This window comes from Egretta garzetta, unplaced genomic scaffold (assembly GCF_000687185.1).
Source record: "Egretta garzetta isolate BGI_Z169 unplaced genomic scaffold, ASM68718v1 scaffold360, whole genome shotgun sequence".
Lineage (NCBI taxonomy): Eukaryota > Metazoa > Chordata > Aves > Pelecaniformes > Ardeidae > Egretta > Egretta garzetta.
Window position 1 is genome coordinate 1,120,649 of NW_009258261.1, and position 26,184 is coordinate 1,146,832.

The window sequence follows — 26,184 nt, forward strand, 5'->3', positions numbered from 1 at the left end:
AATAAAGCTATAAAATCACAGTTGTTTTTAAAGACCAACTTCTTTAATGATACATACCAGTGTTATACTAAGCTTATAAAATAAAGTCTGCATGTAAATACAAGAGAAACATTAAGAAATCAAAAGTCATCAGGACAGGGATTTCGGTTCCTGTACAAATTTAGAAATGACTCAGGAGAAGATAAATTAACATACATGGCTGTGACAATATGAACATGGGTGTAGTCAACGTGATCCATTTATTGAAAAAAAAGAGGGCAGATCAGGGATTAAGAGCTTGACAGGAGATCCAGTCTTAAATGGGATGTGAAAAAGCAAACACCACGCATGGATACCGAGGCATTTTTCTCAAGTATTAGATTCTTTGGGCGAGTTTGGAACAGCAACGATTACTTCTCACACTACCGCAATGGAGGTATTGCCAGCCTTACCCCAGCATCCTGCAGTATGGTTGGGACAGGACATCCCCCGTGAGGGCTGTGGGGGGGGTGAAGAGGGCTGTAGGCTGGGATGTGTGTGAGCACGTGAAATACAAGGGCTTTAACAGCCCCTCTAGCAGTAGTGAAACTTTTGGTTTTCAACTGTGCCTGCCACTTACACTTCATAAAAGGTCACATGAGTAGCTAACCATGTCGTCCCACATGTATTGCTTCACAGCTTTATTTCTGCAGTTACAAGCAATTTAAAACTACTAAATGTTAGAGGCGAGCCTCTTAACTTCTTTTCAAAGAAGATCTGTCCATCTTACCTCAAGACAAACAGTATTGCACTTCAAGGTTATATTAACTGAGTTACAGACTCTCTTTAAGGACTGAAGCATTACTTATGCACATCCACTGCGCTATGTGTCTGCTTAAAAAGATAAGCAAGAGAAATTAATTGTAAATTAATACTGCAGGGTACTGTGAAGATGACAAAGCATAGGCCCTCTGTGTACTTAATATTTCTAATGCTTAAAAGGTTCTTCCATTAGGAGGCTGGCTTTGCGCAGCAGCCTGCAGAACCGACCGTGCCCTGGCACTGGCTCAGTGGTCCAGGATCCGAAGGTTGCCAGATACAATCTTGTTCTCTAGTAGAGCTCCAGCCGGGATGTCAATTCTGTCGCCATGATTTGCAATGATGATAACTGTTCCCTGGAGTTACGGGAGAGAAAACAAGTGATGAGAAACTTCGTGGAAGGAGCTGGAGTGTTTGGAGGACCAGGCAGGTGTCAGCTGCAGCACAGCCAGATCCTGGATGCATTCAGTTGGTTGTTTCTGCATAGGTTTCCCATCCCCTCAACAGAAATTTTAACCAAGTGATGTTGGAAACACCGTAATTACCAGCATCCTAGATACTATCAGCATACGAGCAGAGCTGATGCCGCCTTTGAAGATGCACGCTTTCTGTAAGTGCTCTTACCATACCTGCTTGCTTTTATCTACAGAAATGTTGCCCCCATCAGTCTGTCATGGCACAGGTCCCCATCAGAGCTATGGGGCAGACACGCGTGTGAGCATGCAACAGCCTAAGCTGGCCTCTAGTGCCAGTTGTTGCAGCCCCACCTGGCACCGATCCCTGTCAGCAGCTAAACTGGCCTAGACCCTTACAGGACCATGACAATGTTCTGCTAGGAGTTGCCAGAGCCCGAGGAAGAGTTTGAGAGATGATAACTTGCTCAGCTCCAACCTTTCCTAATAAACCAAGAACCCCAAATTGGTGAGAAGGAGCCTGTGGCTACAAAGCGAGCTCCGGAGGGGAGGTGGTGCACGCCACGTAGAGCTGAATGGCAGAGACGCAAGCGTTGCTCTGAACACAGAGCCCTGAGATCTGTGGTGTTTCCGAGGGTTGCAGAGCCGCCTCAGCTCTACCTGGGCCTACCCCAAGGAGCAGCTATCCCGGTAACACCTTGCGTGCGTTCGTAAGGGTTGCTGTGCGGCTGGCCTCTGCAGTCCCTGGGACAGTTAGTCCCTAGGAGTGCTTCCATGTTGTTCAGCCTGGAGAAGAGGAGGCTGAGGGGAGACCTCATCGCCCTCTACAACCGCCTCACAGGAGGGTGTAGTGAGGTGGGGGTTGGTCTCTTCTCCCAGGTAACGGGCAAGAGGACGAGGGGAAATTGCCTCAAGTTGTGCCAGGGGAAGTTCAGGTTGGACATTAGGAAAAGTTTCTTCACCAAATGGGTTGTCAAGCATTGGAACGGGCTGCCCAGGGAAGTGGTTGAGTCCCCATCTCTGCAGGTATTTAAAAAGACAGGCAGACGAGGTGCTTAGGGACATGGTTTAGTGGTGGGATGGCAGGGTTAGGTTAACGGTTGGACTCGATGATCTCAAAGGTCTTTTCCAACCAAAACGATTCTATGATTCCAAGGACCCTGCGAACAGGCACTGACCTAGGCAGGATCAGTTACCAAGCAGCAGAGATCAGTCACGTTCATTGCAAGAAAGAGCATCCCAGGTACACACTCACCTTTAATGAAACATTCTTTCCAAATGTAACATCACCTGACACCGTAAGATGATCCAGCTCCAGCATATCTGGAATACTTTCAAACCTCCGCAGATAATCTTGAACCTTTTGGAGAGAGGAAATAACGGGGACAGTTTAAATCCATCTCCGGATTAAGCGTGAGCACTTCCTGAAAACTCCTTTCAGGGATCTTTCTGGAATCTACAGCTGCTATAATAAAAGTTGCTACTTTGAAAGCAACGTGGTTTTGTCATTTCTGTCGGAGATAACTACGAGGAGCCGCGAGGGCAGTATCCCACCAGAGCAGGACACAGACACAACCCAATTCACCGTTTCCTCGGCTGACAGGGTGAAGGAGCACGGAACAGCAGTGTGACGTTATGCGCACACGTTCAGCAGTCTGCATTCTGGCAGCCTCCCCATTCTCTACAAAGAGTAAAAGGGAACGCCGGGATGGGCAGATGTGGGTAAAGTAAACCTCACTTTTAACTTCTTTATTGCTATGGACTGTATTTTTATTCAAAGACGTAAAACCAAAGTATAATTATAGGGGTTTACCTTTGTGAAAGAGCTTCCCAGTTTGACAAGAGGCACTGTTGGAAATTCACGCTTCTCGCTCATCGTTAGAGATCCAGCATTAAGGCTATACAAATTAGACATCACAAGCAAGAGATCTGACGTGGTCTTAACAGGCAGAAAACGACTACGAGGTACGTTTATCCCCAGAGAGTTCTCAAAACTCTTAATAGCGGCGCCAACTGCGGTCTCCAACTGGATAACATTCAAGCCTCCATCCAGAGTCTGGAAGAGAAAACTCAGGTAAGCACGACCAGCAGGTAACGGCACTCAGAACCAGATGAGCGCAAGTCAGAGCTCTGCATTCACCAACAGGCTGGCTCCTTTTCGAGGGCAGCAGTCTGTTTAGTTACCTAGAAATGAACAGTTCTTTTGCGTCCATTTTCTCTAAAATCCTCCTAGCTGATTACCTTTGGGTTAACAATGATCTCCATGTCAATGGCGTTCTTCTCTTGCAGCCTTTTAATTGCAGACAGAGCAATCCACAAGTTGTTGGTATTGAATATTTTGAATTTTGACACAGACTTGAATTCATCCACGTGTGCTTTTGGGACCTGAGCTATCTCCACCAGCCTCAGCTTGTTTTCGTACTGCGTGAGCGTACCACCCTGCAAGGGTCAGAGAAGCAGTTTCAAGTCCTGTTCATGAGATGCCAGAGAAACCCTCCCCTCACCCCAAATGGACGCACTGTTTTGTTGGCATTTGAAGATGAACTTCAGTGAAAACATGTTGCTTGTGTCCAGCTACCAGGTTACTAATTATAGAGCACGGTTAAAGTACAGTCAGAACTGTCAAACGATCATGTTTCAGCACTCCGAGACAGTTAATTCTTGCCATGAAAGTTGTTGAGAATCTTTTGCGAGTGCTGCCATTGTCAAAAAAAATCACCTTCAGCAGTACTTTGCTAGATTACAGAGGAAAATCTAAATTAAATCTAACAGTTCTGTATTTGTGGCACTTAGCAGAGAAACAAGTGGTGCTTCAGTAACTGTCATCTTACAGTGCATTTCTGTGGTTTTATGGGAGTAAGTCAGAGCTTTCTTAACATCTAATAAATACAGAGAAAAATCACATTTCCTCCCCATCCTCATATTTTGAAGAACAGAGGCAATGTACAGTTAGAGGACGAGTTACTGCATGCTACAAACATTTGATACACGCCATAAACATCTGACAAGTTGTCAAAATGTGGATTTTGTACAAAGCCAAGGCGTCAGGGCGGGAGCAGCGTGGCAGCCACGCCAAGCTGAGCTGTGCAATGCACACCCTGACAGCTGGGTAAGTAGCTTCGGCAGCATTCAGTCAGTAGAGACAACTGCTGTATCCCACCCCTCAGAGCTCGGCTTTTACCATCCCCAAACTTCTCCCCCATGCAAGTGACCGTTTGGGGAAGGTACAGAGGTTGTGACCTGCACCCTGCGGAAATCACTTGTGTTTTCAGTAATTGGTCAGGCCCGGGCTGTCCTTGTCTGCTGTTGCCCAGAACCTAGACCCAGTTTCTTCCATGAATTAGAACTTCATAAAACTTGCTGATTTTGTGCCTCTCAAATTAGATCACAGCTGATGTGTTAAATGGCGCCTGAAATAGCTATGGGAAGATTTAATGTATGTCTGAATTCACGCATACAGAAGAGGCAGGAGGCTGAGATTTTCACCAACATGCCAGGCACCCAGACAGACTTGCACCACTATTTACCTTCACATCCGCCCTGGTTTTGTTTGTGACTTCCATGACAAATTCACAGCGTTTTCCATTGGGTGGATTCATAAGATGGTTAAGAATGTAAAGGTCCACAGTGGCACCCAAGTTATCTATATTGGATACAAAAATATATTCCTTCCCCTCTCCGATAAGGTTATCCAGCAGACCGGAGTTATAGAAACTGGCGTAGATATCTCCATGGCCTGGGGGATACCAGCACTCTGTATTCTCTCCTGAGTAAGATACATCCTTGGCTATTGGCAGCAGAGTTTCCTTGTTAATTCTAGGATACCTGCAAAGACAACAGGTTAAGTTCTCAACAACCTTGGCCTAGCATAAAGAAAACCAAAATACAATAGTAAAGGTGCGACTACATGGGCTTTTTCATACAGCTTTTGAAGAGATGCTTTCTCGGTTAGCGTCAAGTACTCTGAATTGAAAGGCCCATCCAAATACTGAGCTATCGCTGAGCTGCAGAATGCGCTCTCATATCCAAGGATTTAAAGCCACAGTTCTCTGACCATGCTGTAAAACCACTTTTCTCTGACACGCAGGTTCAGAGGATGCCCAGCACGCCTCGGACATCATCAGCCACTTCAGATTAGAGTTTGTTCTTGACAAGGAAGCCATGTTCTGCCTCCCTCCAGAGCCCAGGTACCCTAAAAGCAAATTCAGGAACCGAGTGGCCAGCACCCAGTACACCATTATTCATATGTTTCTCAGAAATTGTGCCTCCCCCACCCCCCTCTCCCTAATTTTGATACATTGCCTTTGACTCTGCTTAACACCCTGATGTTTCAGTCCTTCAAAGAGGCCCAGAATACAGACTGAACATAAGACACTATTGCTACCTCAGCATCTCAAACTAAAAACCCACACCATTTGGAATACAGAGAAATGCAAGCTAGTTTTTCCTTTCACCCCAAGCGAAGTTTTTTGATACCTGCTTTGATTAAAAGTATATATCTTCACACGGCTGTGACTGTATTTCTGCAGGATTTTCTTCGTGTCATCATCAGTGTTGAAGGAATTCATGAGAACAAGAGGAACATCGGTGTTGTAGGATTTGTTTAAATGCTGAGATGGGAAAGAAATGGTAAGTTCAGCATCTATTATTAGCTTTAACTCCTGACACCTGATTGTGGGAGAAAGAAATTAGATAAAACATACTGGAAATAATGAACGCATGAGAGAAAAGAGAGATGCGCTTATGCCAACAGAAAGGATAGTAAATCAGGTAAGGGAAAACAAATCCTTGGAAGCAGTAAAGATAAGGCCTGCATTAATTAATGCATAATTAATCTTTGTTTTTAAATCTGCATCAGGTTTTAAAATTTGAAAAGCATGACACCACAAAATGATTCTATTTTAAATTTTAGACTACTGTTGATGACAAAAGGCACGTTTCCCCTCAAATTATTTAAATCTGTCAGGACGAAGTTTCAAAACCTTCTGTGCACAGTAAGCGCTTTTGAGCCTTCTTGGCAGGCTTTGAGATGGAAAATGTTATCAAGAGTACATAATGAATGAAATGTCACCATGTTAGTTACTTGGGAATCTATAGAATGGAGCTGAAATACACAAGAGCATTTCCATGCGCACAGCACAGCAAAGGCAAAAAAAAAAAAAAAAAAAAATCGGAAAACATGACAGCATTCCACCAAAAACAGAGCATGCAGAAAAAAAAGAAAGATACTTCAGTGAGTTTTAAGCTTTGTGTATCAGATCACCCTCATCTGCTGGGGAGTGTTTGGATCATTACCCCCTGGCGGAGTCGGAGACTTCCACAATGACCCTTTCGAGAAAGCACCCACCGCACCAAAGGATTAGGCCTGCATTAGTTGGATATAAATTCAAGTCTGCTATAGAACAGTCTAACATACATGGGAGAGTCGCTCTGCAGAAATGCCACACTGAGGCAAAAATTGTTGGAGCTCCAGAAACTATGGAACAGGCACACCCAATTTCCTACTGTAATGACTGTCTTAATTAGCTGCTGTAAGGGGGATATTCTGCATTAAAAACATAAGCTGAAATGCCCTCTCTCAACACCAGCAGCTGTTATTTCCTTTAAAGCTGTTACTTTTCAGAGGAAAATGCCAGCAATCACTTCCAGCGTGAGTTTTAATTCAACACGGAACTTGGAGCTGCTGTGAAGACCTTTGTTCTAATGCACATTAAAAAAAGCTTTTAAAAAGCTAAACTTAAACTTGCACCTAGAGGCCCCTCAAACAAGCCCCAGGAGTTAGCCACGCCAGGCCAGCTCTACAATTTGACTGCTTGTGTTTCTGGACACAGGCACCACTGTCTGGGTTGGTGTGCGCAGGCTGAACTACACTCGTGCTGCCGATTGCTCCATCCCTTTCACGCCCATTCTTCCCAAAGCAATTCTCCACTTCGCCGCGAGCACTGTGACCGGACCTCCTTTCCCTCTCTTCCTCTTGGCAAGCCTCCACTGTGATCTTTCTTAAAGGGTCACATGAGAAGCTCAGTGGGTCTTGCTTCCTCCAACATAGAAAGAAAAGCCCATCAAAAGTTACCTCAATCTGCTGAACTGTCAGATCCAAGAAGGTGTTTTCGTTCCGCACCCCAATAAGACTTTTTGGGCCTTTACAACCCATGCTTGTGCCCAAGCCGCCATTTAATTTCACAACCACCAGCTTGTTCAAGACAGAAGCAATGTTATCAGGCAGTCCTCTGGCCTTTATCTTCTCATAGGGCTGGATCTGTAAAACCAAACAAAACAGCAATCAGATATTTGGAAGGAAATAGCTTTCTCCTAAAAACCTTCCAAAACTTAAAATTTGGCAACAATACCCACACTTCTGTATATGATTTATAACACTAAAGAACGTTTGCAAAAACGAGTCTACAATAACCTGATCTGTTACAAAACAAACAACCCAATTTGTTGCTATAACCACCTCTTCTCTTACTATAGACTTTGACACTAGGCACAATCAGCTTCATCCAGAGGAAAAAAATGACTCTGCTCTTCCAGGTAGAAGAAACGGAATAGTAAGGAAGAAGGCAGGCCAGTAATGCCACTTATCGCCCTCCTCTTGCCTTGCAGGAGAGGGCGTCTCCTTGTGAGCCATCTCCGTCCCTTCCCCAGTAAGACGACCCCTTCAGCCAGACCACAATTTAACAACACAGGCTCTGCTTGCAGGACATAGAACTTCTCTTACCTGAGCAGTTTAAACTCAGAGCAGATTTTTTTTTTTGACACTTTGCTCTGAGGTTGTCAGAGACAACATTCTTAGCAAAAACTTAGTTCTTTGACTGGGTTTAAACCAATTTTTATTCTAACTACTAGTCCGATACAATAATTCATCTCTCCCAATAGCGTGCTACAAAGTGGAAGGAAGTTCCTAGTTCTTATCCTGCTATTTTCAGGATGTGTTCATCCAGCTCACATTACACCGTGCAGAAAGTCTTCTCCCTTGCTATATCCTACAGGTTTAAAAACAGAGTAAGGGCTACATTTGGGGCTAGTGATGGAGAGCAAAACCAGGCTTTGTAATGATAGTGTGCATTGCATTAGGCATTGCTTCTCTGCTAATCCAAAGCACCCAAGGCAGAGAAACAAAGGTAACAATGCAACAAGTATCATGCCAAAACTGTTAGAGCAAAATCAATACAAGTATCCTTTAGCCTGCCCTTCTAGAGAATTTCTTTTGAGGAAAAGCCCTAGTGTTTCAGTGCTGTGTATATTCTAGCAGCAAGAAAATTATTTTACTTCTGATAAGGGGTGTGTAATATCTGCAGCTGATTTCCAAAAACAAATACATGCAGAGTAGTTTTCAGAACTGTATTTGCTTTGGGCAAGTCAGGCTGGGGTTCAAATGGAAATTCACACTGCACTGGAACAAAAGTCCTATTTCTTACTCGGATGTGCAGGGGCAGAGAGGAGAGTTTGCACAATTCCAACATTCCAGTACGCCAGAGGCAGCAGATTAGAGCAGATCACTCACGTTAGGGTAATTCTGCCCTACGCAAGATCTGGAAAGCTTATGGTATGTATTTAAAGATAAGATCACTCCACAAGTTACAGCATAATGACTAACTAAACTCTCATTACTCAAACAGTGGAAACTGGCCCAGGAAGAACACCTCGATGCAACTGCTTAAACTCATTCCGTTTAGAAAAAATTCCCAGTGCGCAAGATACGTGCTCCAAAAAAGCAAGCAAATAACTTAACTTGAAAGCCCTACTTTCTCACTAAAATATTTTTAACTAATATGAAAATATTAAATATAAGAATAGCACCAGGTTCCTTGCTGAAACACTCCAGCTGTTGAACATCAAAAATGTATGTCAACATTGTGATTGAATTTTTGGCTCAGTGGGTAGTGTTACTGGGGAACAAGACAAATTTCGATAGTTTTGAGATGTGTACCCACCAAACCCAAGATATGCAACTAAAATTATGAGGCTTGATCAGGAAGCCTAGTAATTACTTTCTTATGCAATTTTTAAAGCTACATTCTGCACAAATACCAGGAACTTTGCTGCTTGTTCCTGGCAGGTACTGGGAATACAGGTACCCCCAGACTATACTGTTCCCAGGAGAAAAGAGAAGATCCAGACTCGCTCATGACCCTATACTAAGATTTAACCAATACATTAAAGATAGAAATGTTTCCATCTACATGCTCTTAACCATTCTTACCTACCAAGTAAGTTCAGACCTAACTGAACTTCTCTGTGTTTCAAAAGCAGCAGAGGTTCCCTATGCCAAAAACCCCTGAGACAGCACATGCAGGTAAGGGGCTCTAGAAGTAATGCAGAGAGTAGCCTAGGCGTAAAGTTATTGTCACATTCAAGATAAATACAAATTTAGTTTGTAAGAGTAAGAATGAAAAGGAAAATCTTACATGTTTAAGCTACCACTTTCCAGCTAAGTCACAATCACAGACATGGTAGTTAAACAGTTTTTATTTCACTCTTTCAGCAGGCTAGAAGGTAAATGTGGAGTTATCATGGCTCAGAAAAAAACCCATCTGCTAATAGTAAGTTCTCCTTAGAGAAAGAAATTAACTGATTAAACAAAGCAGGTGATGTTGGCATGCTATTTCCCATTTAATCTGCAGGGAGTGCTAGCCAGAGAAGCAACACGCCGTTTTAGTCATTGACAAGAACACAGGTTTGTCAGTAAAATCTGCATGGATCAGTAACGGACACGGGAGTGGAAATTTGGCAGCCAAGGCTTTAACTTGAACGCTAACCTTTGGACAACCAGCACTTTGATCCCTAGAAGTTTACCTATGTCCCCACTATTTGATTCATGCACCTAAGAGAGAGACAGTTATCAAACACGGTTTTGGGGGGGAGGGGGGGTGTCCCAGCATTTTGACAGTGTCTCAGTTTCAACACTGCATCACAAGATTATGAAATAAAACACAACACTTAGACAATAATGCATTACTCAAGCGAGCCACATAAAAAGTACACTAAATCAAACCAATTGCTCTGGATTTCTGCTACCTTTAACTGAGAATTAAAAACGGGCTCCTTCCTTGTTAACTAGCTGGTTAAAAACGGCTCTGCAAGATCCCTCCATTTAAAAGGCTGACAGCTTTAAATGCGTGGCTTGACTGATAACTTCACAACTCGTTAAGAATAATTTATGCAAATTCCTATTATAGACCAAATATGTTACCAAAAGGTATCTTAGTTGGACCACTTTGCTAGGGAAGCAATATGGTAAGGTCTTCCCATTCCAGCTTTCTCATGCGAGGGTGTTACAGCATTCGTTTTAGGCAAAAAGGTTCTTTATCTAGCAGTATCAAGAAATTAAATAACTGTTCTAATCACAAACACATCTTCACAATTAGTCACACAGTGCCTAGAGATAACAAGATTGTGCCATTTATTACTCCAAAAAACACAGACAGGGTATGAAATACTGTTATCGGAAGGGTAATATTCATCTGGTTTTGCCTTGCTCCATGGCCACCCTCAGATTTACTGGTTATGATCTCTGGCCAACTCTCCCTTTTGTACCCCAAACCCTGGTGCAGCTTCCTGCCCCCAGGTTATAAATTCTGCTCAACTGCATCATCCAAAGATGACAGAAGGTTGAAATAAGTAAGAGACAGCTGAGGTTGGTAAGAGGGAAGAAGGTGGAAGATGAGGTGACAGCTAGAAATGGAGTCCCCAGGCAGATGGGCAGAAGACCCTAAACCAGACCTGACATAACAGGAAATAAAACACCAGGCAAACAGTTTTCCAGTACAAAACTCTGCCATCGGGCTCAGGCATAGAGACTTTGCAGAAGATAACAGTGATACCCAGTAACACAAATGTCAGACCAGTACATCTTCTGGAAACATTCCTCTCTGCATTTTAAATTTATCAGCAGCATTTTGGAAGCATCTCCACAGTCCTACTTCAGCAAAGGTTTAAAAGATGTGTAATCCAGGATAAGCAAAATTGGGAGCAGCCAAATGTGGCTCCAGAGCAGTTCAGGTGTGACTGAGCCCCGGGATAAAAGCCCCATCATGGTGTAGCCCGAATGTCTTGCCTTCTTGGACGGGAACAGCCTGGCAGCAGCTCCCAGGAGGGCTGGGGTGGGATCTGGCTCTACACCCAGGTCTGCCCCATGCCAAGGCTGCTCTGCCCTGCGCCACGGCGCTGCACCCTGGGGAGCAGGCACCAGCTCCTAACCACAAGCTCCTCCAGCAACATCTGATGCCCTTAGGTCTCTCTGGGGTAAGGCCCTTAACAGATTTGTTTGGTTTGGGTTTTTTTGTGTGTGTGTGTGTGCCTGTAGATTTGGGAGCTCAGCATCCTAGGAGATGTACAAAATGAGTTTGTTCATGTGTTTAGGCAGCAATCTGTTATTGTGCCTCTTTTAATGCAGAAGATAAAATATTTTTTAAAAGTTTAACTGTACTCAGAGTTTTGGCAAATAAACAGCAAGATCTGCACTTATGTGAAGTTGTAGCGTTACATGGGGAAGATGTGAAACATCTTGAAACAAACCAGTTGCTGTTGACTTGCTTGTTTTTGAAGTTGCATGTTCTCCACAAAGATGCGCGACACACCAGCCTTGAAGTTTCCTGCTCCTTAAAGAGGTGAAGAGGAATAGAAGCAGGCCCAGCCTACTAATGGCTGCACTATTTCTACAGGGCTTGCACTCTTCCTTCTGCCACACCAGAAATGGTGGGAGGTGGACAACTGGAGAAGTCAGATCAACAACAGCAGCTTAATAAGGAAGTCTAGCTGTAAGGTGGGAAACAGGACCTATCCGCCTGTGAGGTCTGAAGAAAATATCCCTCCCAGCTCTTCTCCATTTAGCGATGGCAGGAGCCTGCATTTCTCTAGGCGTTCCCAAATACTGTTCTTCCTCCTCTGCAAGCATGGAGCTTGCTCTCCATGGCCCTGAGTTATGTTCATGTCATCCAAAGGTTACTAAGCTACAAATACTTGTCACTTGCATCTATCCTGGTTTCCAACATAATTCTGCCACATGCATAAACAGCTGTTGAAAAAATACCAGGATGAGAAGGTTACTAAGTTGGGGCAGCTATGGCAACCTCGATAAACACCGTGTCGAAGCCACTTCCTAAATACTCACATCTACTGATCTCAAAAAGGACCATTTCGGATTGCCCACACAAGCACTTTATGTTACAGAGGAACACTACAGCCCTTCATCAGGAAACTTATGACTAGCAATAGAGTTATTCAGCTAAATTAAGACAGAGAAAGCTTTCAAGTCTGCAGTTGTTCTAACTTAGCTGAGAAGGAAGTGAGATGCAGAGAACTAGGAGACTAATATTTAGAGAAAAAAAAATAAACCAGAAAACAAACAGAACATATACGTACAAGGCTTATCGTCTACGTATGTGCTGTGTGTACACACACAAGCATACTCTGAATTAGAGAAGGCTCTCTTGAAAATATGCAGAGATGACAGTAAATAAGGACTAGAAAAGCCAGCTGCTTCAGGTATGAGGAAGTGGGAAAACAGATTATACACACAGTGCCTTTCCTTAGTTGGACAAAAAGGTCAGATTATGAAGTCTACTCAAACAGAAGCTTCTACGGCAATCTTCACGACAAACAAATAAAAACGTTATCGCTCACGTAACCATGCCTCAAGGGATTGCTGATCAGCTACAGCTGACCTGGAAACACTGGAGGTTTATGAAGCTTGTCACCAATAAACCCAAAGTTGCTGCATACATGCCCTCCATAAACCAGAAGCAACTGACCTAAGCAAAACACTTGCACAATGACAGCAGCAACAGTAGCTCTAGCAATTAGTTATCAGCAAAGCAGTTCTGCAACCAAAGAGAGGCGTACGCTAGACTGGTCTTGCATCAGCGATGCCTTAGCATCCCCAGATGTCTCCGTTCATGCAACAGAGCACATCAGCACGACCGAAATAACACATACTGAAGCTAGGGCAGCAGCACTGCCTGCATTTATCAGAAACTCATCTATTAAAACAGCATCCACCATGCTTCCCCTGTGAAGACTTCAGCAATCCCTAACAGAACTGCGTGGCAAATAAGACAACTTCATCTGTTCCCACGGAGCACTGCTTCAGGCAGCCCAGAGCAGGAGGGGTGCTGCACTGGCATTATGCTGCCACGCATGCTCACTGCCCTGAGGCAATTAGGAATTAAGCAGGTGTGAGGGAGAGAATCTGAAGGTCATGGAGGCCAGTTAATGCCTACAGCTGAGCTGTAGCAACAGGTTTTCATGTCAGATCTGGTCATCTACTCACTGCAGATCCAGAACAAGTCAAAGGAACCTTTAACAGAACAGGACCTTTTTTCATTTGAGATTTATTGCTAAGTGGAAGCTGGGGGAGGATAGAGAAAAGAAGGATACAAAGAATTGCACTATTCCAGTTCCAAATGGGAACTGCACCATTTTCACCAGTCATACCAAGCTCTCACAAAGAGAATTTAGACCTTAAGCACTACCTTACAACAGCTATGGCTGTGCTAGACAAGAATAACAGAAGCACATTCTATTAGCTTGAGGTAAAATGATTTTCATGCAGGAGAATTCCTTTGCATCTTATGCAATCCCTTTCCTTCCTTTTACCCTTCCTTTACATTAAAAAGACGACTACATACAAGAAAATCCTTTAGCAATCTTCTTGATACTATGCAAAGATCTTTGATATAAGCAGGTTTGCAGAATGTTAATGTGCAAAAATCAAACAGAACTGGAGCTTTTTGATGTAGTACAATCCCTCTCTTATTCCAAATGCATATCCGTTCAGGAATACCATCTGTTCATAGTTAGTTTATTCTATCCTCAGTTCATTTATTCTGCTGTATTTTCAGAAGGAAACACGCAGAATAAATGAGAGAGGCAGGACACAGATAGAGCATTTCAGTGTTGCAGGATGCATCTGAACAAACTATCACAGGTAAAAGATCCTGAAAGTTACCAGCATGGATTTGTCAGAAAGGCAGGAACAGCTGATGCAGCACAAGGGGTCATGAATGTAGGAACTGACAGCAGATATCCAATTCCAAGCACACACTGAGAAGAATTAACACACGTGCACACATTTTCTCAGTTCTTATCTGAAGAGACCGTTGCCCAAACTACTAGGCACTTTTTTTACTCTGTAACTACACTGATCCTTATGATCCCTGTACCCACAGACCCTCATCTCCCAAAGGTCAACACTGAAATTAGCTACTCAAGGGTCAGGGTAGCCACATGCCATCAATATAAGATTGCTCCCCAGAAAAAACACACAGTGCTGCCATTTCAGGCAACATATGCAGGAACTTCATTCTAAAGTTCCTAGAAGCATTCAGGAGCTTAAGTGTGCAAAAAGCAGAATCTCACTGTGTGCTGTCAACAATAAATATTGTGTTCATGCTGGGTACACACTGTTAAAAACAACCATTCTTCTCATTAACAAAAAGATGACAAACACTGATTTTAATGTTCCAAAGGTACATCAGAAAGCTTAACTAACTATTCACAACCCAATGAGATCTAGAGCAATTTATACCTGGTTCTGGGTACAGTTCGGGAGAGAGATGTGACTAGATCCTTACTCCCTGCCACCACTTCCCGTCCACCCTAAGGTCAGTAGTGCTCCATATTAAGATTATAAATGGATTTAAAATATTTAGGTTTGAGCTTTAGCTGGGTGGGATGTGAGTCACACCCACAATGTTCAGACGCTGTCTGAACAGCCAAAAAAAATTATTTCAACTTTCAAGTCTCACTACGTTCTTCTTGCATCACTCAGAATACAGCTCTCCAAAAAGAAGAAAGTCTGCCACTCAGTTTACGGCCAGACTGCCTGAAAATCATTGGCTTTTGCTAAAGTGCCAACTACCCTTTTATGCCTTCACTATCATGTCTGAAACTAGCTCATGCAGCTCAGAGGAAAATCTCGATGAAGTTAACGGTTCCATCCAGGCTCTCCATCAAGGATTTAGTTCACTGGATGTTGCATCAGCTACAACACAAAATTTATAACTTAGCCTCACTAAATATTTCAGTTTCTTTTGGCACAGGCATTGGAAATGACAACTTGGCAATGAAACCCTGGCTCTAGAAGGGTCTTTAATTCAGAGAATAACAAATCTCAAGAACTCAAATTCAAGCAGGATCCTCACAGCATCAGGACTGCCAGATGCCAGTGCTATCATCTAGCAGTTCCAGTCACGTGTAGGCACTAACATGCAGAACTACCTCATCACATATGAGCATGTACACAAGCATAAGCAGTGCTCCACAGTAATAAAAATCAATTCTTAGCTCTAAGGGTTTGGAATAGCAGACTTGACAAGTTAAGTGCTGATGGGGAAATACTTTGGGAACAAAACCAGGCAGGAATGACATGGCTTACAGATGCATGACTACAGTGTTACTCGTTTGAGATGTGTCTCAAAACTGTGGTTTGGGATTGTTCTAAGATGACATATCTAGCTGCTTTTGGTTTTGCAGACAATGTCACAGAAGTGATTTTCAGAACAGTTTGCATGAGCCAACATTGGGAGTTTGACTAACAGATTTCAGCATACTCCTACTGCAAGGAAGTTTGAAGAGTTTGTCAGAGACAGACAAAATGAGCATCAAGGCTGTCATCATGGGTAGACTGGAAAGGAATACACCCATATTAGTCAATATGCACTTCCAGAACAACGGGGAAATATTTACTCAGCACCAAGGGACAGTTTAAAAATAGCTCCAAGTGAATCCTTAAAACCTGTTTCCAGAGTTGCAGATTAGGAAGACATTTTGCTTTGGAGTAAGAGCATGTCATTCTTTTCCTTCATGGTATGGTTTATTGAGATGACAACTTGAGCTGCAGACAAGAATCCAACCACTGGGGAAACAAACCCTCTATTAAATAGACAAGCTCCTTTCACACTCACGTTGCTTCAGATACTCTTTTTGCAACCTAGATGAGGTTTTGCATCACTACTCTGAGGTTAACTTGATCACTGCAGTTCCCTCAGAGGCCTCCCAGCAGAACTTTGCTATCACTTCCAACTCAAACAAACGGATCACTGCAATCTACATCAACAGGATTAAATTACACTTGGCCATGTCCACATTCTTTACCTCCTCTTCTTGTTAACCAGCACTCTAAGTACACTTTCTTCTCTGAAGACTGTAACAGTAACGAGTCCTAACTGTGCTATCACTGTAAGCCTTTGGACACATGGAAGCAAAGCATCTGGAAGGAAAAAACAAGTCCCAAGATTACCAATATAGTGTGGAAGGGGTTCAATCTTCTATTACCATTGTCTGGAGCTTACAATTTGCTTGCCCATGGGTATGAGTTGTTACACTGAAAACATGGAGGTCAGGGATGAAATCTCCCATTGCAGAGAAAAATGGAGGAATATTACAAGACAATCATTTCTGCTTCAGTTTACTGACAGGAGCCTTTACTTGTCAGTAGATGCTTCAGGAAGGAACAGAAAACTACATTCAAAGAACAAGTACAATGGATGACCCATGGAAGTCTGATCAGAAATTCTGCTCCTGTATAGCACAGTCCCGTGACACTGGGCAAAAGCTGAAACACCTTTCCTGCCTAATCTAAAAGTCAGAAGTAGCTTACATAAAATAGAAAATTAAAAGACAAAGCCTATAAATGCAATAAACTATTCATGAACTTTTTTAAGCTGTTAAAAACAAACAATCAAACAGAAAAACAACCACCCCACACTTTGGTACTTTTTTGGGTGCTTTTATTTTTTTTATAGATATACACGCACATATGTCTGTACGTATATGCACACACACATTCATACACACATGCACATATACACCTAAACACATATTTTGAGCTCCACTAGGTATCAGCTAAAGATTACACGTGCCAGAATTCTCAGTGCTTTGGACTGATCAAGCAGCAAACCAATTCTCCCAAACTGGCAAATAAATTCACACTGGGGAGAGCAGGTTGTTGCTTTCTAGGCCATGATACTTGTAGTGCAAGATTCTCAAAAGCAGCCGAGCACCCCACTACCTCATAAAACAAGGTTGTCCCAACAGGCAATTATACATCACTTGCAAGATCACCAACCAGCTTTCTGAATGAGCCTTGTGTGTACCATCCTCTGCGCTGTTCCAACAAGACCAGGAGGAGAGTACACTGAGATTTTATAGCTAAGAAAAAAAAAAAACCCAAACAATTCAACTAGAGCTGAACAAAAGCACTCAGATAAAATCTGCACATATTCACAGATGGATACCTGTCCCAAAGAACTCAGTACTGCAGTCCTTATTCTGAAGCCCTTCTGAAATTATCACTCTTTACCCCTTCTAAATCTCCTACTGTTCTTACCTATACTAGTTATACTGATAGTTCTGGAATACTGGTCTTGAATAAATCAATTTTTATCTAATAATTCCACAACTCATACCCCTCAGCAAAGAATAATTTGGGAGAAGTTATACTGCAGGTCACTTAAAAAAGGTTTCATGTAAGACACCTTTTACTTTCCACGGTATGTCCCCTACATGATCGATATAATAAAAAGGTGGTAGAGGTGGGATAAACAGAAGTAGGGTTTGAGGTTGGCAGGAAACTGGAACTCCCATGGTCAGAAAAAAAGAAAAAAAAAGAAAAAGAAAAAAGTACTCTAGAACATTTAAGTTTGCTCTCAGTTTTTGAAAGCACTCGACCCACCTCCTGTCAGATCAGGAAGTCTCTCTTTTCCAAGGAACTCTAAAACAAGAGGAATGGAAGGACGTTTGTTTGCGGGTAATTTTCCCCTAGCTTTCTTCTGCGACATTTATGAAGTCTGATTATTTGATTGGAGTTCATGCTAGGAAGCAAAATTTTCTCCAAGATCATGCATGCATCTCACGTAAGCCAAAGTGACCAGACTTTGCAGGAGTTTTATTGTTTTAGGCTTGTTTTTTTTCCTTTTTGGTCAAAAGTTGCTACATAGCTAAGGGACACAGATGAGAATGAGCCAGTGCAGGCCATGAGGAAGAAGAGAGATACTCTGCCCAATCTTGCCCGCCTTTCAGCCCTCTGTGACCTTAAGTTAGACCTTTGCCTAACTTCCTTTTTTACAGAGCTCGCCTTGCCTGGTAATCTCCCATTAGTCTATTTCAGTGTCTTACCATAACTCTCCTGTTTGACATTTGCTCCCAATGTCCTACCCCATAATTTTCAGTTCTTTACACAACTTGAAAGTTCTTCCGCTGAAGGTGTACAAAATTTTAAAAATAGACAAGAGGTCTCCCTCGCCACAAAGCAGCCCATTCACTCACATCAAATTGCTGTCATTTAATCCCAGGCTTTATCTTCACGCAGAGAACAGTTTATTCCTTTCATTGTTGCAACTCCCTTTTTACATATTTAAAAGACTTATCACTCCCCAGAGTCTCACCCCCTCTAGACTAAAAGCATCCCCCTTTTCTTCAGCCTTCCTTGTAAGTTATGTTATATAGAACTCAAATTTCTCACCTTGGCTTCTTCATTGAAGGTAGATTTTTTCTCCCCAAAGCAACACTTCATTCAGTGTTACAGTACAGGAGAGAGACATCACATGCTTTTGAAGTTAAAAGAAAACACTCAACTTTGGAAAAACCCTAGACTTGCTCTAAAACAGCGTCATTCTTCCAATGCTTTAGAGAGCAGCACCGCATCTGTTCTCGAAGTAACTGGACAGCCTGCCTTTCAGTTGGAAACAGAGCCTCGATTGAATCACCACAGAGAGGCTAAGAGAAACCACAAATGTGTGAGGACACAGAAGTCCCGCAATATGCCAAGATCGCTACACTGGAAAAAAACAAGAATTCGTAGCACAACTACAGAGTTAGCTACGCAAGAGTCAAAAGACAGCCTAAGGCCACAGATGAATCAATAAAATGAGGTTAGGTTTAATAGGAAGTGTTTATTTCAGTACTAAACAGTGCTGAAAAAAATATTTAGTGCTTTTTCAGCAGCAGCTCAAGTGGCAGGTTATAAGTTACAGCAACACAGCTGACATTAGAAAATTACATTCAAAAAAACCCCACAGTCAACTACTTGTTTCAGATTCCTTGCTTTTACTGAGCTGCTGTAAATTACAGAAGTTGCTAAATGAGCTGTATAACCCAGCCCACTTGCCATATGTCCTTTTCAAATTATTTAGCAGACTGGATTGCTGGAGACAGTCTCATCTGAGACGAACAACCTTCTTTCACAGGCAGGAGGGAAGGGGGAACAACAAGGGCCCTACCTACTTCCCCTCTAACACAAGTTACCATTTACTCCAGAACAGTTACCAAATGGTAAGAAGGCATCTGTCCCATTTTGTTCCCCTGCTCAAAGAACAGCTAACAAAATAACACCAAAGAACTTGATACGTATGTTAAGCAGGACCTGATGTTTGGGAGCACATACAACATATGTCAATAAATAACTGTTTCTCAGTTAGAACCCAAAGTGCTGTCCTACAGGATTTTACAGAACCATGGCAGTTATATCCATTCTATGGGCGACTATGTCATTTGCTACAAGTAGCGATTATCAGTTTTATGTTCCCTACAGACTGTCACTTCATCGCAACTTACAGAATCTTCTGGAGGTCTCTGAATCTTCCCCCAGTCCACAGATGGTCCCTTTTCTTGTAGGAATCTATGAAATAGCTTCTTAAATCCTTCCAGGTCCTTTTTTGTGTGCTACAAAGAAGAAATGCTTTAGTTAAGACTGGTATTTAATACATACCTGTTCAATCACAGAAGCATTTCTACAAACTTGAAGTACAACCTAGTCACAAGAGTAATTTTATCAGCACTGAAGTAGACACATTCTAAAATTTAAGTGAAGTTCTAAAAGGTACCAAAAGCTCATTCCCACTAAAACTCAAGGAACAAAATTAACTTGGATACCTAAAAGGCAAGTCTTTAGTCAAAATCACAACCATTAGAATTTGGCACTATCTTTAGGATAACAGCTTTACCCTCCCTTTCTGTAATGCATTAAAGATTACATAGAACCTTTAATAACTAAATATGATTAAACACTTAATAATAACTCTGTCAACCAGTTTATATGGAACCAGAAGTCTCCTACTGACATTGTATCCAGGCTACTCTTCCACACTGGATCAGAGAGTGTCCTAAAAATAAGGATCAAGGTATTGTGAGTTGTAGCCCTGTATAAAATTTGCCTCAATTCCCTGCATCTAATTTCTCATGCCTTGAATTGTGTCCACATCATGCTCCTTACCTCTAGCTCATTTGAAGATGCAGTCGCAAGTATCTTATCAAGTTCTACTTTCATGGAATACTCCAGCTCTTGTCGAATGACTTCCTGAAACTGTGAAGTGCCAGCTTGAGACATTGCTTTGCTGAAATCTTAAATAAAAATAAAAAGCATGGGTTAAGGGAAAATTAAGAAAACTAACTTAGACTACAAATAGTCTTCAATTTTCTTTTAAAAATAATAAACTCACATAATTGAGTCTCATTTTATTACTGTGCTAGCACTCCAGGATTCTGAAGGTTTTGTTGTTAGTAACTTGGAGAACAGACCTTAAATTGGTGCCACAGAACAACCACCCTTCTCTCAAAACTTGAAAAAGTCCCAGAAGACCAACGATCCATCTCAAGAAGTGTCCAAAAATCGACAGTGGTACACTGTTTTGCTAGAGAGTCAAAGAATTCACATCCTACCGCATCAACATACTTTAGCAAGTAAAAGCGTGAAAAAGCTTTTCACTAAAAAAATTTCTGTTATGTAGAACATTGTGATTGAGGGTATCCTGTTCACACACGCAAATAAAAACATATGCTTTAATTACTTATACAGTGCCCTTTCACACGATCTTCAGTTTGTTCCAGTAAATATTCCCTTACTTTATCGTATGACTATCTTCACACTACAGCATGCACTTCAGTTACTAAGCAACCTAGAAAATTAGTCTATCACTTCAGCATTTGTTTTGCTTTTGAAAGCAATAAGCTCCATAAATGTGAAAAAGAGTAAATACACAAATGTTCTGTACAGTAAAGTCCACACTGCAGAAAGAAACGGGAGATAACATGACTTTATTTTCCAGCAGAAAGCAGTTGAAGCGAGTGCATTCTCAAAAGACATTCTGAGTATGTTCTCTAAAGACCTCAGTTAATTTAATTTCTGCCAAATCCCTTAAGTAATCACTTCTCTGTAACACAGAGAGTGATGTATTGCCAAATATAGCTGGATTTTAGAAACACCCTGAATACTGGTGTAAAAAGGTACGGGAGGAAACTTTGCAAGTGAACAGAGTGATCCTGCCAGAAAATACTGTTAAAGAGGAACCTGTGTTTAAAGTTTACTTATTTAGAGCATGCATTAAAAAGCAATTCTATCGAGAATGTCTAAGAAAGCCAGAGGCGGTTCATTTTAATACAGTTTTTATTTTATTTTATTAAGCAAAGTATTCTACAGCCTCAGACTCAGTGACAGTATCTAATCCTTGCTTTGAAGCCCACAGAAGCCATTTTCCTGACTGCATTGTTTTGCAGGTAGGGGAGGGGAAAAAAAAAAAAAAAAAAAAAAAAAAAAAAAAAAGACAAGAGCTGCAGCGCCCATACTGTGTGCGGTGCAACACAGGGGAAACGCCAGCTCAAGATGAGCGGTGCAGTGAGCAATCGGTTCTTTTTTTAATCAAATGCTTCATTTAGTAGTTAAAACAGGTAATAGTTGAAAGCCCGTTAGGCATATCTTTCCAGGTCAAATATGTAAAAACAGGGACAGCTCTTCATTAGGAAGCACCTCCTCCTACAGAAAAACGAGGAGGTCTACACCAGCTTAATACTTTCACACCAAACTGCTAGAAGTACCGTCTTTTCATTCACACATTTTGGGTTGATGCGTGCTGAAACACTGTTTAAACTTCCAGAGAAACAATTGCTAGGAGATGCTGTCAGATGTTTGTAATCCTCCCTGCAACATGTTGTAATACATGACTTCTGTTACAGCAACAGCAGTGGCCATTTCTCACAGTTCTCAGCCATAAAACATGTGAACCTCCCAATATGATGCAACACATCTCAGAAGAATCTGCAAAAATCAAGTATTCAACAGAGACCGCCATCCACGCTGCTAAACACGTCAAGGCTAAGTAAGGCAGAGCCAGCTAGCAACTTTCCTGGGCTGCCATATAAGTAGGAAAATCTTGTTCACTCATATTAGCCAAAAGACTTGTATCTACCAGATAAAAGCATTTAGAGATTAAGCAACATCACAGCAAATCAAAAGAAAAAGCCATCATAAAAGTAAATGTGCGATAATGTCCCAGCTTGTTCAGTTTTTTATACTACTATAAATTCTCCAAGGCTTAATGAGCAAATGCTAAATGCATTTGATCACCAACGTCCTCGCAGAGAAGGAAAGCAAACCTATTGCTTTTTCCAAACCCCAAGCACCAAGCACGCAGACCAGCCAGCTAGATGGGGCATTTCTCACCAAAACCCGGACCGCCAAAAGCTACCAGCACTGATGGCTGCACCCTTCATTAGCAACAGAGAATATCTAAGCTTTACGATGACCATTTAACAACTACTGCAACCACTCAGTCCCATCTAGATTCAACATGCCAGGGCACGGTTGCTTGGGGAGAGCATTATGAGTGCTATTAGCACTATTATTATTATTTTGGGGAAAGAGAGAGGAAGGACATGGCTGGAGTCCATAAAAACAAGTGTTTGCCTGGTGCAGGGAAAGTATCTATTCTGCATACGTGAGAATCTGAATACTGTAACTAAGCAGCCAAGAGAAACAGCAACTCAAAGCTTTTCTGCTTTTAACATGCCATTGCAAGGCAGAGGCTTTTCAGCATTTATCTTAAGAGATGTCCACCAGGATTTGAACTGGATGGGAACCTATGGCACTCTCTAAAGGCTCCCCAAAGCAAGATCACAACAGCAGCATCGGTGCCTCCGCTCCACGCATGAACGAGCTAGGCTCTACTTGTTCCTGTGTTGCTGCCCCTCAGTTTTGGAGAAGAAGCTGTTATTTATGCACCCCAGCCTACTGCTAGCAGAAAGACAACTGCAGTCCTTTAGCATGAGCTACTGTTAAATTTAACAGCCCGAGTGAAGGTTTATTTCCCTTTTCAGCCTAGCAGCAATGAGGAAGTAGAAAAGCCAGCGCAACTGCGTATCTGAACGAAGTTATTTCCTACAGGCAAGTAAAGTTTTCCTAAGGCTATAATGAAAAGTAGTTATTGTGCTTCTAAAAATCAGACGGGAGGCAGGGGTGTTGGATAATTGCAGGAAGAGATTTCCAAGGGTACACGCAGCCATAAACTCCCAAATTATTTTTAAAAAGAAATGCCTCTTCCAAGCTATTTCACAACCACCACCTCAGATTTCAGCCTAAGCCCACTTTTACGGGATCAGTATTCTTGAACACTCATCTGAAGGAAGAAAAGGGTGGGATAAGGTAGTGGAAGACTCTCGGGGGACCAGCCCACACAGGAAATTAGCACAGAACAGAAGAGCATGACTAAATAGTTGAGGCTTCAGAAAACACTGGGCTTTGCAAAATTGACCACCCAGGGTATCTTATTTTAATGTCTTCAGTAGAAAGTGCTTCCTCAAGTAGCAGAGAAAGAAGAGCTCTTTAATCAAGTTTGTGGTGGTGTTGGACACGTGGAGAGCTTCACTCAAACCCTCCTGCCCCCACTGTTATTTCTGGCACGCTTTTGTGCTCTGTTCTCACTGCTAACCTGCCCCCTGCCCTCACAGCATGAACTACAGCATATGGCAGAGGATTTGCAGGTTTGCGACACGTAGCTTTATAACGGATACATGAAAAAACAAAATACGGTAACTCAGATCAAGCTAATAAAAAGGAGGTCTTTGACCGCCATCAGAAACAAAATAAGGGAGAGATGTCCTCAGGAAAACTGCACAACAACAGAACAGCGGTGACCCTGCTTGCTTAGGGGTTTGCTCGTATTTCCTTTCTGCTGTCCCTCCCCTTATTCTACATTAAGAGTGGAGAATGCATTAAGATTGATGAGTTTTGTTCATTAATTCACTCAGAAGATAATTTTGCTGCCTTGATACTCAGTATAGGAGGTCCCAGCACAGGAAGGAGTCATGGGACAAGTCAAGCAAGAAGTCCCCTTTCTCACGAAAAAAACTGGGGATCTTTTGGGCTGAGGATTACGAATTGTAGTTACTTTTGCAATCCAAGTACACACACAGAAAGACCTGAGGCAGAAAATTATTTAGGTCTCCTTGGAGCCAGACTACTTGCATAAAAATCAAGAAGGGTGGCCAGTAAGTTAAAACACGCAGCTGAACTTTAAATGCTCTATGCTTGAACTCTGTGCCGAGGGTACAGAGCAAATGCCTTAACTTCCACCAACTCTGCTGAAAGTTCAAGGCAATTTCTATCCTCGACGAGGATAAAAAACCTCTTTAAATACCCACATGGTAATGCGCAATGCTAATAAATATTACTTCATTTGATTTTTAGAACTGAACATACCCACTCAGCCTTTACGAACATTAATCTTTTTCTACTACTAGAGGCAAAACTTGTCAACATATGTTGGGCTGAAAGATACGTGAAGTGAAACCTATGCACGCCCTCTCTCCTTAACAGACAAGCAGATTAGCCTGAGCTAGCTCAGAAGTTTGCAACCTAGGAAGCCGTTCTCGCCAGCTGCGCAGACCAAGAGTTTAGGTGTTACGGTCAGACGCAGCTGGATTTCTCAGTCTAGCAGCTGATCCTCGTGCTAAAAATATCACTGGACATTGGCAACATGCGTTAGTACTACCAGCTTGATAAAAGAGCACTTAGATGGCAGATACATTTTTTTTAAAAAAAAGCTTTTAGGATTGTCAAATCCTTGATCGTATTTTAAAAACTGGTTCTGATCTTTACATAGGTTTCTCCAGCTTTCAGTTTCATAAATAACACCACTTGCCTGCAAGATGGCTACCTTCAGCAGTAGGCTGAGATAAGCCAATTCCATTAAAAAAAGAGCAGTTCAGAACGTATTTTTGTAATGTATTTCACAGCAAGAAGGGGCTTATCTTAATAACTTGCAGAGCGGCCAGTCAAGCAGTGTGGCTGTAACATGTCCCCCCTTCAGCTCCCTGCATTTTGCCCAGGTGCCACAGGACATTTGCAGACAGCTGATGCATTTACACAGCAAGTGTTGCACGCTCCTAGGCATCCACTGGGTGAGCAAGGCTGATTTCCCAAAGCCTGCGAAGGCCCTCGGTTTCCTGCAACGACCAAGTTCGTACAGCAAAAGACCTACTCGTGTTCTTTCTATAGGCAGCGTCACATTTGTGGATAGGCCTGCGTGGATTTATATTAAGGAAACCTTACAGGCATGGATTTCATTACAAAAAGGATGCACGCACCATTAGGAATATTGGAAAGGAGGGAAAGAAAACTGCCACAGCAATGCACCAAAGTCATTTTTCTTCCTGAAATGACCTCTTGTGGGCTGGTTCCCTGTTTCGCAATAAAGGAATCTGAAACTCAGACCACGTACACACACGCTCACACATGCAAAGAGTAAAGGAGAGCGCCAGAGCCTACTGGGATCAGAAAACGCCAAAATACACTCAAGCCTCTGAAAAAAAAGTGTAGACGCTCAATCTCAGTGCTCTTTCTCCCCCAACTTTAACAGACCGCTTAGCGGAGAGGGGAAACTGGTGCTTGCAAGATTCCCCTGCGTACTCCAGATCCTGCCTTTGCGCCAGCCGCGGGTAGGAGCCCTGCTGGTACAACAGCCCTGTTTCACCGTGCGCCCGTACCGCACGGGAGAGCCACACGTCCGCCGAGGCGAGCGAGCCGAGGGGAGCAGAACCGGCAGAGGCCCCGCTGCCAACGCACGAATAACACTCGAAAAAAAAGCAGAGATCTATGCATACACAGCTGAGGAGTCCAAAAAAAAAAAAAAAAAAAATTACAAGGCACATCGGCTTACCTTTCGCGAAAGACGACATTTTCGCTCTTTAATAAAATAAATACTTTGCTCTTTCAAGCACA

General features: G+C 42.5%; 1 protein-coding gene across 1 annotated transcript; it reads right to left on the reverse strand.

The window, feature by feature from the left end:
• Positions 1 to 21: 21 nt before the first annotated feature.
• Positions 22 to 26,184, reverse strand: UGP2 (UDP-glucose pyrophosphorylase 2). Its single transcript, XM_009642061.2, has 10 exons — positions 26,123 to 26,184; positions 20,407 to 20,534; positions 19,749 to 19,856; positions 7,264 to 7,449; positions 5,667 to 5,800; positions 4,718 to 5,015; positions 3,432 to 3,629; positions 3,004 to 3,246; positions 2,446 to 2,550; positions 22 to 1,133 (listed from the first exon to the last, which is right to left on the reverse strand). Exons 1-10 carry the CDS (start codon positions 26,139 to 26,141, stop codon positions 1,026 to 1,028), a joined length of 1,527 nt encoding a protein of 508 aa, XP_009640356.1. The 5' UTR covers positions 26,142 to 26,184; the 3' UTR covers positions 22 to 1,025.

Bases quoted from the DNA above. Each gene is read 5' to 3' on its own strand.
- UGP2 (XM_009642061.2), bottom strand. The intron at 3,630-4,717 runs GTAAATAGTGGT...TGACCCTTGCAG, and splicing joins AAACCAGGGCGGATGTGAAG to GGTGGTACGCTCACGCAGTA. The intron at 3,247-3,431 runs GTAATCAGCTAG...TTTCTCTTCCAG, and splicing joins AGATCATTGTTAACCCAAAG to ACTCTGGATGGAGGCTTGAA.